At 36.8% G+C, this 15,675-nt stretch overlaps 4 protein-coding genes across 8 annotated transcripts in view; 1 reads left to right on the top strand and 3 right to left on the bottom strand.

Moving 5' to 3' along the window:
• The window catches only part of goe (endothelin converting enzyme 1), a 29,573-nt gene that overhangs the window by 11,645 nt on the left and 2,253 nt on the right, over positions 1–15,675 (top strand). For all 4 annotated transcript variants that reach the window (XM_020949414.2, XM_020949415.2, XM_086835881.1 and 1 more), the window contains exons 5-6: positions 15,165–15,428; positions 15,498–15,649. In XM_020949414.2, the coding sequence (XP_020805073.2) occupies positions 15,165–15,428; positions 15,498–15,649 (416 nt within the window). The remainder of the gene's footprint in view (positions 1–15,164; positions 15,429–15,497; positions 15,650–15,675) is intronic.
• Positions 1,436–4,583, bottom strand: TwdlZ (TweedleZ). The gene has a single exon (XM_086835886.1). The coding sequence runs from the start codon at positions 3,409–3,411 to the stop codon at positions 2,728–2,730; it is 684 nt and encodes a 227-aa protein (XP_086692012.1). The 5' UTR covers positions 3,412–4,583; the 3' UTR covers positions 1,436–2,727.
• Positions 7,344–11,337, bottom strand: TwdlY (TweedleY). Its single transcript, XM_086835883.1, has one exon. It carries the CDS (start codon positions 8,333–8,335, stop codon positions 7,559–7,561), a length of 777 nt encoding a protein of 258 aa, XP_086692009.1. The 5' UTR covers positions 8,336–11,337; the 3' UTR covers positions 7,344–7,558.
• Positions 11,464–15,675, bottom strand: part of TwdlX (TweedleX) — a 53,378-nt gene continuing 49,166 nt past the window's right edge. Inside the window, exons 2-4 of one of the 2 annotated variants that reach the window (XM_020949417.2) lie at positions 13,372–13,521; positions 12,521–13,304; positions 11,464–12,013 (exon numbers count right to left, since the gene is read on the bottom strand). In XM_020949417.2, coding sequence (XP_020805076.2) covers positions 11,709–12,013; positions 12,521–13,304; positions 13,372–13,386 — 1,104 coding nt within the window. In that variant the 5' untranslated portion in view covers positions 13,387–13,521 and the 3' untranslated portion in view covers positions 11,464–11,708. Of the gene's footprint in view, positions 12,014–12,520; positions 13,305–13,371; positions 13,522–15,675 lie in introns of those variants that run through there. The other variant, XR_002319508.2, reaches the window with a different exon arrangement.

Below are 15,675 nucleotides of genomic sequence, written 5' to 3'. Positions count from 1 at the left end.
TTCTGCTTTCCGCCTTGCTGGATATATAATTTGTAGATTTCTTTTTGTTAATTTAACGTAAGATTTTATTAATAAATTGACTCCATTACTGGGGTTGTCTAACATAATCCTAGCTAATTTTGCCTAGAAACATATCCTAGCAACCTAGAAACATTTACTAACATAATTTGTCTGTCAACATTAGCCCAGATACATTATCTCAAGCAATCCGCCGTTTCAGATGTTTATTTTGTAGTTTTTTTTATTAATTTTAAGGAGTATTAAGACGTATATAAAATTATTTAAATGTACACAATAATGCTTCTATTTTAATAAAGACGTTCGCTCATGCCTTTGTTTCATCGCTTTAATTATTATCCCGCCAAAACTTTCAATTTCTTCAGCCATTCTCTTTCTTTCTTTGGTTTCAAAATCTTTTTTATAAATAAATAGTTTTTTATTAAGCGATAGTGTAACGAAGCTTGATTGATGGGCGCAATTTGTTTGCTGTCTTTCTATCTGTCTGTCCGGCTTGGATGGTCAAACAAATTCTTGGAAGAATCTTGTGGGTTCTGCGGTTATTTTTCTTTCTTGACTTCTTGTTCTGTGATTTCTTGACTGTGTTTGGTTCTCTAAGAACAGAACCTGCTTCCGCTATGAGGGGGACTTTAGTTTGACGTATTAAGCCATTGTTAACAAGAGCTTAATTATGTTGAAGGCATTAGAAGCAGCATTTGCTAAGAGCATTGGATTATTATTTCTATTATTTCTTGACTATTTTGCCACAGGCGCAGCAGCCACCTATTAGCATTGCTGCAAAATCTGAATTTTGTATACTCTAAGACTTTACTTATTCGTTTTTTATTTGAAATTTCCTCTTTTATCTTTGACTGTGTTATAAATTATATTATTTAGCCTTTGATGAGTTGCGGCAAAGCAACAAAAAGGATACCCCTGCCTCACTTTTGCCAAAATGCCATTTATTTATATATTTATTTTATGCATTTATTAAATTTAATTTGCTTTAGTTTTTGTATTACAACACAAATAAGCCACATTTAAGTCTCATTTCTGGTTTCTGGTTGAGGCCCAACAAAAGGGTATCCACCGAGTTGTATGCATAGATTATGTCTGCCGTCTGTCATGGTCTATTTTTAGTTGAAGCCACTAAAAGCAGAAATTCCAAAAGACACTAAGGCGAAATTCCACATCTTTGACTCTGCGGCGTATTGTTGATGAACAAATTTCAATATAATTGCCATAATTTGAATGCGTTTTGGGCAGGGCCAGGTCTTTAGGGCCATTAAGTCGCGAGTGTGTGAATGATGTGTGTGTGTGATTTATGCACGCATTTTGGCCACCTTGGAATTATAAATATTATTGGAATTATTAAAGGTGCGGGGATAATAGGCTTAGAATCCAACTTTTTAGTTTAAAATTTTCGCTAAGGGACCTTGAAAATCCGCTCATTTGATTGCCAAACATCTTTCTTTGTTTCAAATTTTATATATTTGTATTTTTTTGGCAAAAGCCAGCCAGGCAACCCAAAGATTAATTGCTGCCAAATTGTTGCTGCTGCCAAATTGTTGCTGCTGCCAATCAAAAAAAGGTCGCCCAGTTGATGCCCAAAAATGGCTTGCAAAAATAAATAAAAATAAAAAAAAAAAACATTCATCCATCCATTAATTAAATGCAAATGCATAATAAATCCAATGAAGATAAACTGGTGGCCACAGAGGACCACAGAGACACCTCAATATAAATAATAATAATAAAAAAAAACTTAAAAAACTGCATTGCCGTTTTGCGGTTTCTTCTTTTTTCGGTTGCGATTTGCTAAATTTATGCAGATTTTAATTATTTTTGGCCACAAACCTATTTGGTCGATATTTCGGAGCCCCTTACTAAAAGATTTGTTTAAATATTAGATATATTTTGGGTAACTAAACTATTTTCATAAGACGATCTTTAGTTAATAAGCAGGATTTGTTTTCTGTATAGTATTTATTTAGTCATAAATTTCTCTGCCTAGCCTGGATCACCACTGATTCATATATTATATTTGTTTCGTTAAACATAGGTTTTTAGAAGTTTATAAATTTCATTTTAAACAAACACAATTTCTTACAATATTTGATTAGTATACAAATCTTCATAGTTCGCAATATTTGCTGATTATGACGATATCAGACAGCCATATGCACATATTATGTTTATTAACAATATTTATTATTTATTTAACAAAAATTTTAGCTTAAATGTTGATATTTCACAATTTGTTGTATATGTTTACTAAATATTCTATTATTAATCCAATTTACAATTCCAAACTTTTAAATTAATTAAATTTGTGTTATTATTTTGTATCTTTAACAAGCATTGCTTAAGCTTTTTATTTGCTAATTTAATTTTCATTTTAATTTGATTTATTTTGTTATTTAACCAATAAGCCCGTCACAAACTTGCCTCCAAATTCCTCTCCTTTGTCACAGGGTCAAAGCACTTTTGCAAATCAGATATCACCGGAAAAAAAAAAAACTAGCAAAAAAAGGTTTGCAAAAATTATACAACCAAAAAATTAATTAAAAACAACCATTTTTATTTACGCGTTCACCAAGTTTTATGATAAATTCGTTTGCCAATGGAAATGGCTTATCAATTATATGCAAATAGCATGGAATATTCAACGGATATATATATATATATATATATATATGCATATATTTATCTGAATAAGATATTTAGGCTTCAGTACGACCTCTCCACTGGCGCCAAGAGCGTGGAAGGTGGCGATGGCCTATCATAATGATAGCCAGGGGATTGATTTGGCGGTGACTGATGGAAGCTGGGGGAGGGAGCTTGATAGGGCGTTGTCTGTTGAGGATTGAGAGCTCCAATCACTGATTGAACAGGTGCCACATAGGGTGCAGCTATCTCACTATTCCCTCCGAGCTGATCGTACTGCGTCTGAATTTCCTGTTGGGCAGCGGCAGCCTCCTCGTTCGTCTTGTATTTGATGAAAAATATGTCTGGTTTCTGTTCCGCCTGGGGTTTCTCCCGTGGGGTCACAATATCCGTGGCCTCCAGTTCGTGTTGCTTCTTGGTGAGTACATAGATGACCGTACGCTCCTCCTGTGGTGCCAGTTCCGCTGTGTATCTCAATCTCTCACTATTGGCCGTCGGTGCCCTTATGAATATCACACGATAATTTCGTCGAGGTTGCCCAATAACCAAATGCTTATTCCTTGGCTCCAAATCCTCGGGATCTTCCGCCGGCGAGATGCTGAAGAATTGCTTGGTTATGATGGGTTCCATGACAGGATTGGCAGCTGGAGCTGTAACCGGTGGAGGCAAATAGGTGCGCGATGGAAATCCCTGAGCCCACGACAGACTAACTAACGAGAGGGAAACCAAACCGAAGAAGTTCAACATTTCGCGGCTTTCAGCAGGCAACTGTTTTCGGTCCCCTGGGTTAGTTTCACTTTTAAAAGCGATCTAGTTAGATCTTGGACTCTGATTAACCTGCAAATTTGGGAAATCTTTATTGTTCATTTTGTATTTTCTTTTTTTCGCCAGCAAATTGCTTAGCTAAAAGCTGCGAAAACAAAAGACTTAGGCAACAAACTCGTGCCAGATGAAAAATTAATTGTGCGTGAAAATGTGGGAACAGAAGCTGCCAAACGTATTTCAATATTGATGTAAGTTTTGGTCAGGGTCTCGGTATTTCATAATCTATCACATTTTGCTTGTTAGATGATTTAAAATGTTGTACGATAGGGTTTTACAGGAAAGAAACCTTGAAAATGAAATAATTTAGGAAAGGTATTTGAGAGAAAAACTATTAAAGTAGTGAAGTCTTTTAGAAAATGTGAAGAAAAATATTAATTTATTAAAAAAAAAAACTGAAAAAATCAGTTAACAAAAAAATCCTAAAAAAAATACTGGTGAAAAACCTTTAAACAAAAAGAAGAACAAGACTTATTTAAATATTGTTGTAAAAAAGAAGAAGAAACTTCCAAGAAACACCAGACAAAATGTTAAACAATCCTATGAAAAACTTCTACGAAAAATTTTAGGAAATATGGAAAGATTTATCGGAAACTCCCTAATAATACCAGAAAATTCGTCGAAAGCTGACAGAGAAAACCGAAAAGTCATTAAGTAAAAACTGAGAAACTAAACCTAAAAACTTTTTAATTACAAACCAAACAGCTTCCCTAAAAAACCCCTAAGCTAAATTATGAACTTGAAACAAATTAATGTTCGTTCTGGAAATTAGAAGAATCAAGTTAATTCATTCCTTAACCCAACAAGTTCAGTGCCCAATAACCTCAGTTAATGGTTACAAAACTCGAATAAGTCGGAAAAATCCCTCAACTATAAGATTTAAAAAGCAAATTAATTAAGTTTTGTGTTCAGTCGCTTCCCCTAGCCGCCTCGTTTTTATACCCTTTCAAAGGTATTTTAATTTTAGTCAGAAGCTTAAAACACAGTAAAGGAATCATTTCCGACCCTATAAATTATATTTATTCTTGATCAGCATCAACAAGGGAATCATCTAGCCATGTCCGGTAAAAAATAAAACTTTTTTAATTTTTTCAAAAAAAAAAGGTGTTACATCGCTAAAATTTTCAAAAATCGTCCAAATATTCACATTTTTTTGTTAACCTGTTAAAAATTAATATACGAACGCCTCCTGAATTAAAATTAATGCTTTTTTGGCTTAGTTATGAGTTTTTTACATTTTGATTTGTCGAAATAGTACTCATATAAAAATTTATTAATATCAATTAAAAATGGTATTGCACCTTCAGTCAGAAGCTTAAAAGAACGTGAAGGAGTCATTTCCGACCCTATAAATCATATATATTCTTGATCAGGATCAACAGGAAAATCGATTTAGCCATCTCAGGTAGAAAAAAAAATGTGATCAATTTTTTCAAAATTTTTATAAGGCGTAGCATCGTAGCATTAAAATTTTCAAAAATTGACAATAAATTGATTTTATTAAATTTGTCAGCTTAGTATGCAGATTTGTAAACCTGGAAAAGACTATCATAGAACAGCTTTCTGAATTGAAATTAATGTATTTTTAATTTAGTTGTGAGTTGCCGATAAAAATTTATATAAAAATATCACTAACTATTCAGTCAAAGAATGCTAATAATTTAAGATTAGAATTTCATACTATATCTTATAATCTAATGACATATTTCAATTGCAAACTGAAAGAGTATATATAACTTAAGCTTCCCAAAGTTAGTTACCTTTCTGGTTTGTTTTATCTTCGATTTTGACACGACCTTTCGTTATGCTCTTCTCACAGATCTCACAGATATTTTGTGCAGATTACAGATCATTTATCATTTATTTTGACTTGAAATTTAGGCGTTAAAATGATGTTGCATATCGCGAGGAGCATCATTCAACGCCCTCGCCTTTGACTAATGATCTTGGCCAACTGGCTGGCAGTTACCAACTTGCATTTCGGCCAATTTCGATTTCGATATCTATCCAATTCGAATTCAGTTATTTTTGGTTTGACGCAGCCTCGATGCTGATTAGTAGATTAATTTCAGCGCTTTTTCATTTATTTTTTCTCTATCTATTTTTTCATTTTTAGTTGTCAACAAGAGACAATTAAAATATCAACAATGGCTATGGTTTAGTTTTTTCCTTCTTTTTTATATTTGTTGTTGGAAACTGGTTCGATTGTGTGTGTGCATGGGATTTGCATATATTAAGGCGTAATTCCCACACTTTCATGTCGCATTTGAGCAAAATGGTACAGCTAATTTGATTTATGCTGGACTTTATTAAGAAAAATTATCTTGGCCAGATGCTTTTGGATGTGTATATTATAAAGATGTCACCTTAGCATCGACCTCTTTGACATATCTTTGATATATCGTTTAGTTTTTGGGGCGGGAGGTCAAGAGATGTCATTTGGAACTATTGTAGCTTTCTATATTTTTAAGATTTATGAATAATAAGGGTCTTTTAACTTGGTGGTTTCTGAAAAAGATTCTAATTATCAAAAAGAGTCTTTTTAATATATTTATTTATATATATTAAGTCCTCTCCATTTGATACGACAGATCTCAGGCATTTAACTCTATAAGAGCTGTATATATACCTATTTATATTATGTATTTTTATTCACGACCAAAACGGAAAATAAAAGATAATAATATAATAATAGTAATAATAAAATAAGAGAAATTCTTATATCAACATTTCATTTAAATATATTTGTTTCTTAATTCATTCATTCAGTTTTTTATTTGTTGTTCTCTTCATTCTTCTATAAAATCATATATTGCTTTTAAAGAAAGTTGCTCTTAACAAGTTCATAAGCTATAAATGAATTCACATACTTACATTCATTAAAAATCAAAGCAATAATATTAACACTTAACCCTATACTTTGCCTATCAATATAATTAATTAAATTACAGCGATTAATACTAATTAAATAAAGAAGAATTGACTTCCCCAATACCCAAATGGATCTGTACGCTAATGTTTTATTTGTTGGGATCAATTTAACGATTCAACATTAATCATTGACTGCTCTTGGGTCTGTCTCAGGCTCTGGCTCGGTCTCTTTTTATGCAGCGTCAGTTTAATGGTCCAATCAAAGCAACAAAAACAAACTAAAAACCACACCAAGAGCTAAAAAGAAAAAATAAATATATATATATATAAAGCTCCACAATTTAATTAAATTTGATGAGCTTATTTTGATTTCTCACTTCATTTAAGCTAATTTCTGTTGGAAATTTTGACGGCAGCCCCTCTGTTGTTTGAATTCCTATTTCGATTCGGATTTGGATTTTGATTTTGATTCGGATTTGGACATATTGAAATGTGAACTGAACTGATTTGAATACCGAATATCAAATGAAATGTCTCTTTCTGCTCGACTCGATGCTGCTTCGATTTGTTTTTGACTTTGACTTTGGTTTGAATTTTCTTTAATTTCCAACTGCCAGAAGAAACATTTCAATTTATAGGATTTTTATTAATTTTTTGTTTGTTTTAAATTACTGACCGACCTTAGGTTGTTTTTATTCTTGTTTTTTATACTTCTTTAAATGATAAATATGGCAAAAAGCTTGGAGTTGAATGCATTTTTAGTGTTGTAATTGTTGAAATTGTTGTATATTCTATAGGGGCTAAGATTCTTTACTCTACTTGATCTTTAAACATTTATTTAAAAAGAAGGATTTGTGTCTAAATATTTTGCTCTCAAACTTTTACCATTTACTCCAAAAACATTCACCAATGTTTAGCATCTCTTTCCACTCTTGTAGTTTCTTTCATTTTCATGAAAATCCCCTGTTATAAGGAACAACTTTTAATTTCTTATTTTTTAAATATAAACTTTATTAGCAACAAAATAACAATTAACAGAAAAAAAAACACAAAAAAATAGTAAAGATCTCTTAAAATTACGCAACACAACAAGGGTCTCTGGGATGGAAATTCTTTTTGGGCGTTTTTTGGGTGGTGATTTTGATATTGTTTGTGGGTATTTTGGTGGTGTGGTGGTTGTGGGTGGGTGGGTGTTAATCCTCTAGTGCTTCAGCAGACTGGGCAGATACTGGGCACTGGGTGGACGATTGGCAATCTGCCTGTAGTTGTAGCTACCATCGGGATTCAGGCCATCGAGGCTACCGATCACCGAGGTAATGGGAGCATTGTTATCCTCCTGGTACTCGTTGGTGCCACCGAGCTTGTCATACTGTCCCTGGATCTCCTGCTGGGCCTGCTTAGCCTCATCGTCGGTCTTGTACTTGATGAAGAACACCTCGGGCTTGCTGGGCTGCGTGGGTGCCGGAGTGGCCACATCGCTGGCATCCAGATCATTGTCCTTCTTGCTCAGCACATAGATGACGGTCTTCTCCTCCTGTGGCGCAAACTCGGCCGAGTACTTGACATTGGCATTATCACCGGCCGGGGCCTTGATGAACACCACACGGTAGTTCTTCTGTGGACGTCCCAGCACCAGATGCTTGACCTTGCCATCGTTGCTGTGATCCTCGGGAGCGGAAACCAGATAGAATTTCTTGTTGATGATCGGTGCCTGAGTGGTGCTAGCCGGAGGCAGGTACTTGTCTCCACCGCGATGTGGCTGAATGGCTACCAGGCTGGGCTCAGAGCCAGAGCCCGAATGGATGCCAGAGCCACCGATGCCATGGCCAGAGGAACTCGATCCACCGCCACCGCCGCCGAGGAAGATGTCCGACGGAGAGCCGATGCCACCGACCGGATGCTCGTATCCATACTGAGGACGAGCCTGGGTGGCCGCCACCAGGACAAGGCAACCGAGCAAGACTTGCTGAACGAACATGATGAATGATTTGCTCTTCTTAACCGACACTCAAAAAAAATCCAAGATAATCCTCTGTGATCCTACGGGTAGCTGTCGTTTGTTGGTTCGTTGGCTGCTGCGAGTCAATGATTGCATTTTGGGCCGCTCCACTTGTCTTAAATATGCTCCGGATCGGATCTGAACTCTCTGCCGGCGTCGCCGTTTATGCAAATGTCACCTATCCACAGCATCCAACATGATCGCAGAGCCTATGCTCTGACTTTGGCGCTCAATCGGCACTCGGAGTGACCTAAAACTTATTCAAATCAGAACGAATACGTTGGCTTTAACTCGTCTTTTTTGTTGGGGGCTGGCATTGAACTTGACTGCTCCATGGATGACCCTGATAATGGCGATAGCGATGTCTCTGACTCTGGCAAATATCTAAATTTACCAAAATCCATGTAGATGCGAAAACTATTGAATGGAGAAGCATCGGCATCAGCATCAGCATCGATAGACCCCTCCCCTGGTCCAGCGAATCTCATTAAACGGCACGGCGTTGTCACCATCACATCATCTTCACGCGGCGCATCAATCTTGGCCAGAAAGCAAACACGTTCCATGGGGTTTTCTTCTCCTTTCATAGTCTTCAGAGTCGTTGTCGTCGTCTTCTTCACTCAATCATTAGTTTCGAGCATATTCGGCCATCAATTAATTGGCAAATATCTATAGCAGTTGGCTTAATCAGTGAATAATTTAGGCCTGAAATTATATGTATATGTTATGTTGTTGTGGTGCTAAGATATTGCTTTTTTATATGATTTTCTGGGAATTAGATATAGGTAACTTGAGGCTCTTATTAAAGCAATTAAAGGAATATTTACTATGTAAACTAAGAGATGATGAGAGAAAATTAGGATTTTATAATAGTCATTGCAAGAGTATTTTAATTTAGTCAAAAGCTTGTAACGCTCGAAAGAATCATTTCCGACCCTATAAGTCATATATATTCTTGATCAGTATCAACAGAAGAATCGTTCTATCGATGTCCGGTACAAAATAAAACGTTCAAATTTTTTTGCAAAATTTTAAATTTTTATAAGGGGTTGTAACATCATTAAAATTGTTAAAAAATGACAATTTTTTAAATTTTTTAAATTTGTGAACTCAGTATGCAGATTTGTTAAACTGTTAAAAACTGGCACAGAACAGCTTTCCGATTTAAAATTAATGTATTTTTGGCTTAGTTATGAGGTTTTTAAACTTTGATATTTTGTTAAATATAAAATATTGATACAGATTTTATAATTCAAATGTTAAAATATAAATATATTTTTTCTTCATGAATTTGTAAATTGAACTTTGCTTATTGAATTAATAAAAATAATGAATTAAATAAGTAGAGCTAAAATTCAAGGCAGTTATTAATATAGGTGCTTCAAAGACAAGTTTAAATAGAATGGAAAAAGTAGCTTCAATTGCTATTTGAACTTTTATTAGCTGGCTACAATTATTTCTCTTTATATATATTTTGTGTTTATGTACATACTCATTTAATATATATTTATTGAATATATATTTACCTTATATGTATTTATATACTACATTTTTATATTAAACCCTTATTAGGTCTAGTGTTTCGAAGACATTTCAATGTTTCCGTTGCACACAGAAAATACCATTCTTGGTCTGTCCGATATATATTTATAATATAGATATATATAACAGCCTTCTTGTATCCGATCCGATGGCTGGAATTTCCCAGCAAATTAGGTGCTGTGTGTCTTTTTGTGATTATTATTTTATTTTATTTTATTTTTTGTTGTCACCCTAAATGGTGGTGACCGCTAAATCTATCGATCTCTGAGTCATTCGAGCCCAGAAGATAAACATTCACTTGGTCTTTTGCCTGCTTTTGGAGGCCGCAATAAATATTGCGAAAATAAAATCATAAAAAGCATAATTTGATCATATTATCGGCTATATATATACATATACATGCATTTATATAGAAGAAGATGCCACCGAATTTGAATAATGACTTTGAGCGGATTTATGGGCTAGAGAGGTGGATTAACGACAGAACCACACATAATCGAATAAACGAATAAAACTGATTGACAAAATGGTAATGCATATGCCAAGTGTTTCCGACTTTGATTCGGACTAAATTAGCCATTAGCCAGCGAGTATCTGAGATCTCAGATCACAGATCGCATATCGCATATAGCGGCGGATTATGGAAAACTGGACAAAATGATAATTATCAATTAGGCATTCCATATTTATAACCTGGCAGAGCATGGCATCGCTTGGCATCTGGCATTCGCCGCTCGCTGTGCTGAAAATTTATGTAACATTTTATTGATGATGACAGTAATATAGAAATCGAATCGAGGGACAAATCGCTTGCCGCCCAGCTCTTGAATCTTTTGGATCTTTCGATCTCAATCTGGCGGAGGGCCAGCTACTGTCGGCGCTTCTTCATTTTGTGTCTTTTTTTTCTTCTCTTATTTAGTAGGTGTGATTATCTTTATGCAAAAGATCTTGGCTGGCCATTGATATGCAGATATCTCGAGACTAAGATTTAGATTCGCTTACTGAGATACTCAGAGTATCAGATGGGGAGATAGATACCTCCAAAGGTACAACAGGTACAACTGTGTTATTTGGTAATTGATGGGGCAAATTAGTTCACGGGGCGTGGCTGCTGCATTTTAAAGTATAACTAATTTTTATCTTAATACGCTTTGGTATTTTAATGCGACTTGCATTGGCATAGGACGACCTTGGACGACCTGCATACCTGCCTAAAGATACAGATACAGATACATATACACATTCCCCTGCCCGAGTGGAGTATCTTTTAAGTCGCTAATTTATTTACCTGCCCGCCGTCGAGTGGTTTTTTCTGTGAGTCGAGTTGGTTACCGCCGGTTGGCCAGTTCACCAGTCTTTCGGGTTGAACAATTATAAGCAGCTTGCCAAATACTTGGCCCAGACGCTGAGAGGCGTTGGTTATCATTGGACTTTCCGTCATTATGATTATGCAACTAGCAGGGCGGTCTTAAACAGGTTGCAGCAAATCTAGGCGATTGCTGATTGGATTTTCCACAGTGACAAAAATGTTTAGCAAAGAACCTTAATCAAAACTCTTTTGTTAATTACATTTTTGAGAAACTCTTAAATTTTATTAATACGAAAAAAAAAATACATAGTGCAAATATCTAAATAGGAAAAAAATCGCAAAGGTTTCCTTTGGAGAAATTCCACTGTAATGGACCCCAAACCCAAGGGGGATTTTCCATCCAGTCCAAATTCCCCGAGGCTCCAACAGTGAGTGTATATCCTTGGCAGTGTTGTCGTATGCAGATGATATATGGGTGATATAATATATGGAAGGGGGATTCTACTTTCGCACTGGCTTCACGGGCAAATAGGTGGCCTGGGCATTGGTGCCAGAGATCACCTGACTGATCACCTGGCGCTGGCTACCCTCACCATCGTAGGCAATGCCTCTATTGGCATTGTATCCAGCATTGAATCCAGCATCCACAGTGGGCACACCACCAGTTCCAACAATGTTGAGGCCGCCGCTGGCATCGGTAACCACACCGGAGGCACCATTATCACCCAGGCTACCAATTACCGAAGAGGTGGCAATGACGCCTTCATTGCTGGTCTCCGAGGTTCCACCAAGAGCATCATAGTTGGCTGAGGGGGATTAAAAGGGAAATGTAACATAGTTAGGGATTCACATATGGGGGAGACGGGAGAATCATTTGAAGTATTAAATAATTACTCATTTTTTAGTATTAATTACCAAATGAAAGGGAAAATCTTAAACTTGGTTAAATAATAACAGAGTTAAGATAATAATAAAGATCTGACTGATGAGTTTAAGATCTACTTCTAAATATTATCTCAAATAATTTGATTTAGATGATTTTAAATACTTTTTCGATGAATTTAGGCATTGATCTTAATAATTACTAGTTAGAAGATTATATTCTTGATAAACAAATCTATAAATTGCTTTTCTCCTGCCAGCCAAAGAACCAAGGCTTAGAACTGGAATTTGTAACGAAAAAACCTAGCAAATAATTCATACATTGAGTAAAAGATATTATATCTTAAGAATGTATACCCAGACTCGTAACTCAAGAATATGTTCTACCAAAACTATATGAAAACTAAAGAAAAAGAGTCACAAATACTCACCCTGAATGGTCTGCTGGGCATGGGCCGCCTCCTGAGGTGTCTTGTACTTGACAAAGAAGACCTCTGGCTTGTTCTGGACTGGCCGCTGTGTGACCACCTCAGCGGAGACATCCAAAGCATTCGACTTCTTGGACAGCACATAGATGGCAGTCTTCTCCTCAACAGGGGCCACATTGGCAATAATCTTGGCCTTGCTGGTGGTGGAGGATGGTGCATTGATGAACACCACACGGTAGTTCTTCTGGGGCCTGCCCACATTCACATAGCGGACGATCTGCTGCTCATCGTGGTCCTCGGGAGCACTGTGGATGTAGAAGTGCTTGCTGATCTGGGCAGGCTGGAAGTTGGCCAGGTGGCTGATGTAGGACTCCTGCTCGTTGTAGTTAATGGTGGGCCCGGGCTGCAGACCAGCCAGTCCGATGCTGTCCGAAACGCCAGAGGATTCGGCCTGGTAGCCCAGGGAGCCCGAGGAGCTCGAAGAGCCCGATGAGCCCACCTGGTAGCTAATACCCGAGGAGCCGGCAGAACCCACCTGGTAGCTGCTGCTGGAACCACCAACACCACCACCGCTGCTCAGCTGGCCAATGGCTGGTCCAGAGCTAAAGTAGTTGGTGCCGGCAGCCGTGGGCTGGTAGGAGGTGGTCACCACCGGGGCGCTCACCACCTGATTGGTGACCAGGTTGCCATTATAGCCACCAGCCTGATAGGCATAGCCGGCCAAATGGCTGACATCCGGACGGGGAGCGGCCCAGGAGCCACCGATCAAGGCCAGGCAGGCCAGAACCTAAAAAGTGAAGTACAATTAAGACACTGGAGTCACTGGGGGTTGCCGATGTCCTGGCTTCTCTTACCACAAACTGCTTCATGCTGAGTATGCTGGGTAGTTGCTGGGATGGAGGATGAGGAGGAGCTACTGTCCTGCCCTGTTGAAGTGTTGGATTGATTTGATATGCCAGACAGCCGGCAGTGTCACCTTTTATACCTCCCAGAGAGAGAGGCGCCTTTAATTGAAGTTAATTAAAGTGGTTTGCAATAAATTGTTAAAAAACTATAACACCCAAGAGATCCATCCAAGTTCAAAAATCCCCACTCTGCCGCCATCCAATAACTACAAATCCGGCTAGCACGGCTGGCATTTTGATTACCACCGACGAGTATTTCATCTTTTTACCATATTTTGTTTTGTTTTTTATTTTGTATCGATTGCCACCGCAAGTGCTAATTGCCAGAGTCAACAAAACAATCCGTGGAACAAACGATTTCTATGTCTGCAGGGTGTCGATGATTCGGCTTTCATGGTGCAATATTATGAAACCAGGGCGGCAAGGAAGTCACTCCAGATATAGTGGGATCATATGTTTGCTTGGGGTAAATTATGTCTATGTGACCGTAGTTGCCAACCTCTTACCAATCGTTACCATAATATGTGTGATAAGTGCAATTGATGAGAGGAGTCTGTTTTGTGGGAAATAATGTGCATTATTTACTGTATTACGAAATAGTTGCCTAGACCTTGGTGATATAATTGAGTTCTTTAGATATTTTTGAGTATAATTACTAGGGTTTTTAAATCCCTTTAAGAATCTTTCCCTAAACAATGCCTTGTAATGGCGCTCTTGCTGAAGAGGTTCCTAGTGTGCTTTGGGGTTGGGTTTCGCTTAAAGAATATTATTTAATATTATTATTAATAATATTATTTGTGGGTTACATTTCTTCGTATTTGTATACCCTTCAAAGGGTATTTTAATTTAAGTCAGAGGCTTAGATCAAAGTGAAAGGAGTCATTTCCGACCCTATAAATCATATAAACTCTTGATCAGGATCAACAGGAGAATCGATCTAGCCATCTAAGGCAGAAAACAAACCAATTTTTTCTAAATTTTAAAAATGGACTAAATTTTCAATTTTTAAAATTTTTAAATTGAGAATGCAGATTTGTTAACCTAGTAAAAACTAGCATAGAAATGATTTTGGCTTAGTTATGAGTTTTTGAAACTTAGGATTGTTGAACAAAATTTTCATATTAAAATATTGATGCAAATGCGAATATTTTATGCTCACTTATGATCGATTTTCGATTTGATTCGATTTGTTTGTATTTTAAATTGATTATTGAGGTTCTTCCTTTAAAATGTATATATAGAAATATAAATAAATAAAGAATAAATAAGAATGTAGATATAAAAACATGAATAAAAACACAAGAAGAGCATTCACAATTCCCTCCTTTTAAGCGCTTTAACTATAACTCTCTTCTGTTTGTTTTATTTCATTTTTGGCTCAATATATATATTTTGTGCTTGCAAGCAAAGACGGGACTGAGCGCCCTGAAAATTTCAAGCAGCCAAACATTTTAGCGCCTTTAATTGCCATAAATCGATCGACAAATACATACACATATCAACCTGCTAGCTAATGTATGTTATATAGACGGATCTATGCCATAATGATGTGTGCATGCAGCTGGGGGGGGGGGATTTCTATTAGCGCACAGCCCATCCATTGGGGGTTTCCAACCAGAATAGCCTTAAAGAACCCAAATCCAAACCCGTACTCAAATTCGAACCTGTCGCATGACATTATTTGGATATAATGATTATATAGCTAACCAGTCTGTCTTGATTTTTAAATATATTTCCCGCAGGTGGCTGGCAGGCATTTCGTGAGACAAATCGACTGCAGTCCTGGGACTACAAGCGGTTCCTGGTTCTTCTCCAGGCCAAGTATGGCATCTTTCCCTACTATCGCGTCAGCGTGGAGAATGGATATAGCAATCCCCATGACTATGTGATCACCCTGGACGAGGGTGATGTGGGGCTGCCGGATAAGTACTTTTATGGCAACGATGCCGACGAGGAAGTGGTACGCGGCTACAAGCTGCTCCTCAGGGATTTTGCCATCAATATGGGTGAGTTTTTATAATTATTATTTATTATTTAATTGATTATTTAATGTATTTTATATATTTATTGTTTAGGAATTGTTTCCCGTGAGGCTGACCTTTTTTCCGATGATATTTTTCATTACGAACGACGCATTGTCAATCACATTGAGGATGCCAAGGCTAGCAGAGATCGGCAGCTAAATAAACTAATGAGTCTCTCTGATCTAAAGACAAAGGCACCTTCGGTTAGTATAGTTTTTTTTTTTTTTAA

This window comes from Drosophila serrata, unplaced genomic scaffold (genome assembly GCF_035046125.1).
Source record: "Drosophila serrata isolate PLE 108 unplaced genomic scaffold, ASM3504612v1 contig_276, whole genome shotgun sequence".
Classification (NCBI taxonomy): domain Eukaryota; kingdom Metazoa; phylum Arthropoda; class Insecta; order Diptera; family Drosophilidae; genus Drosophila; species Drosophila serrata.
Note: the sequence above shows the minus strand (reverse complement) of the source record. Positions and strands in the feature narration are given on the sequence as shown.

What these genes read in the sequence shown, in the direction of transcription:
- TwdlZ (XM_086835886.1), bottom strand. Translation starts at nt 3,411, where the DNA reads ATGTTGAACTTCTTCGGTTTGGTTTCCCTCTCGTTAGTTAGTCTGTCG.
- TwdlY (XM_086835883.1), bottom strand. Translation starts at nt 8,335, where the DNA reads ATGTTCGTTCAGCAAGTCTTGCTCGGTTGCCTTGTCCTGGTGGCGGCC.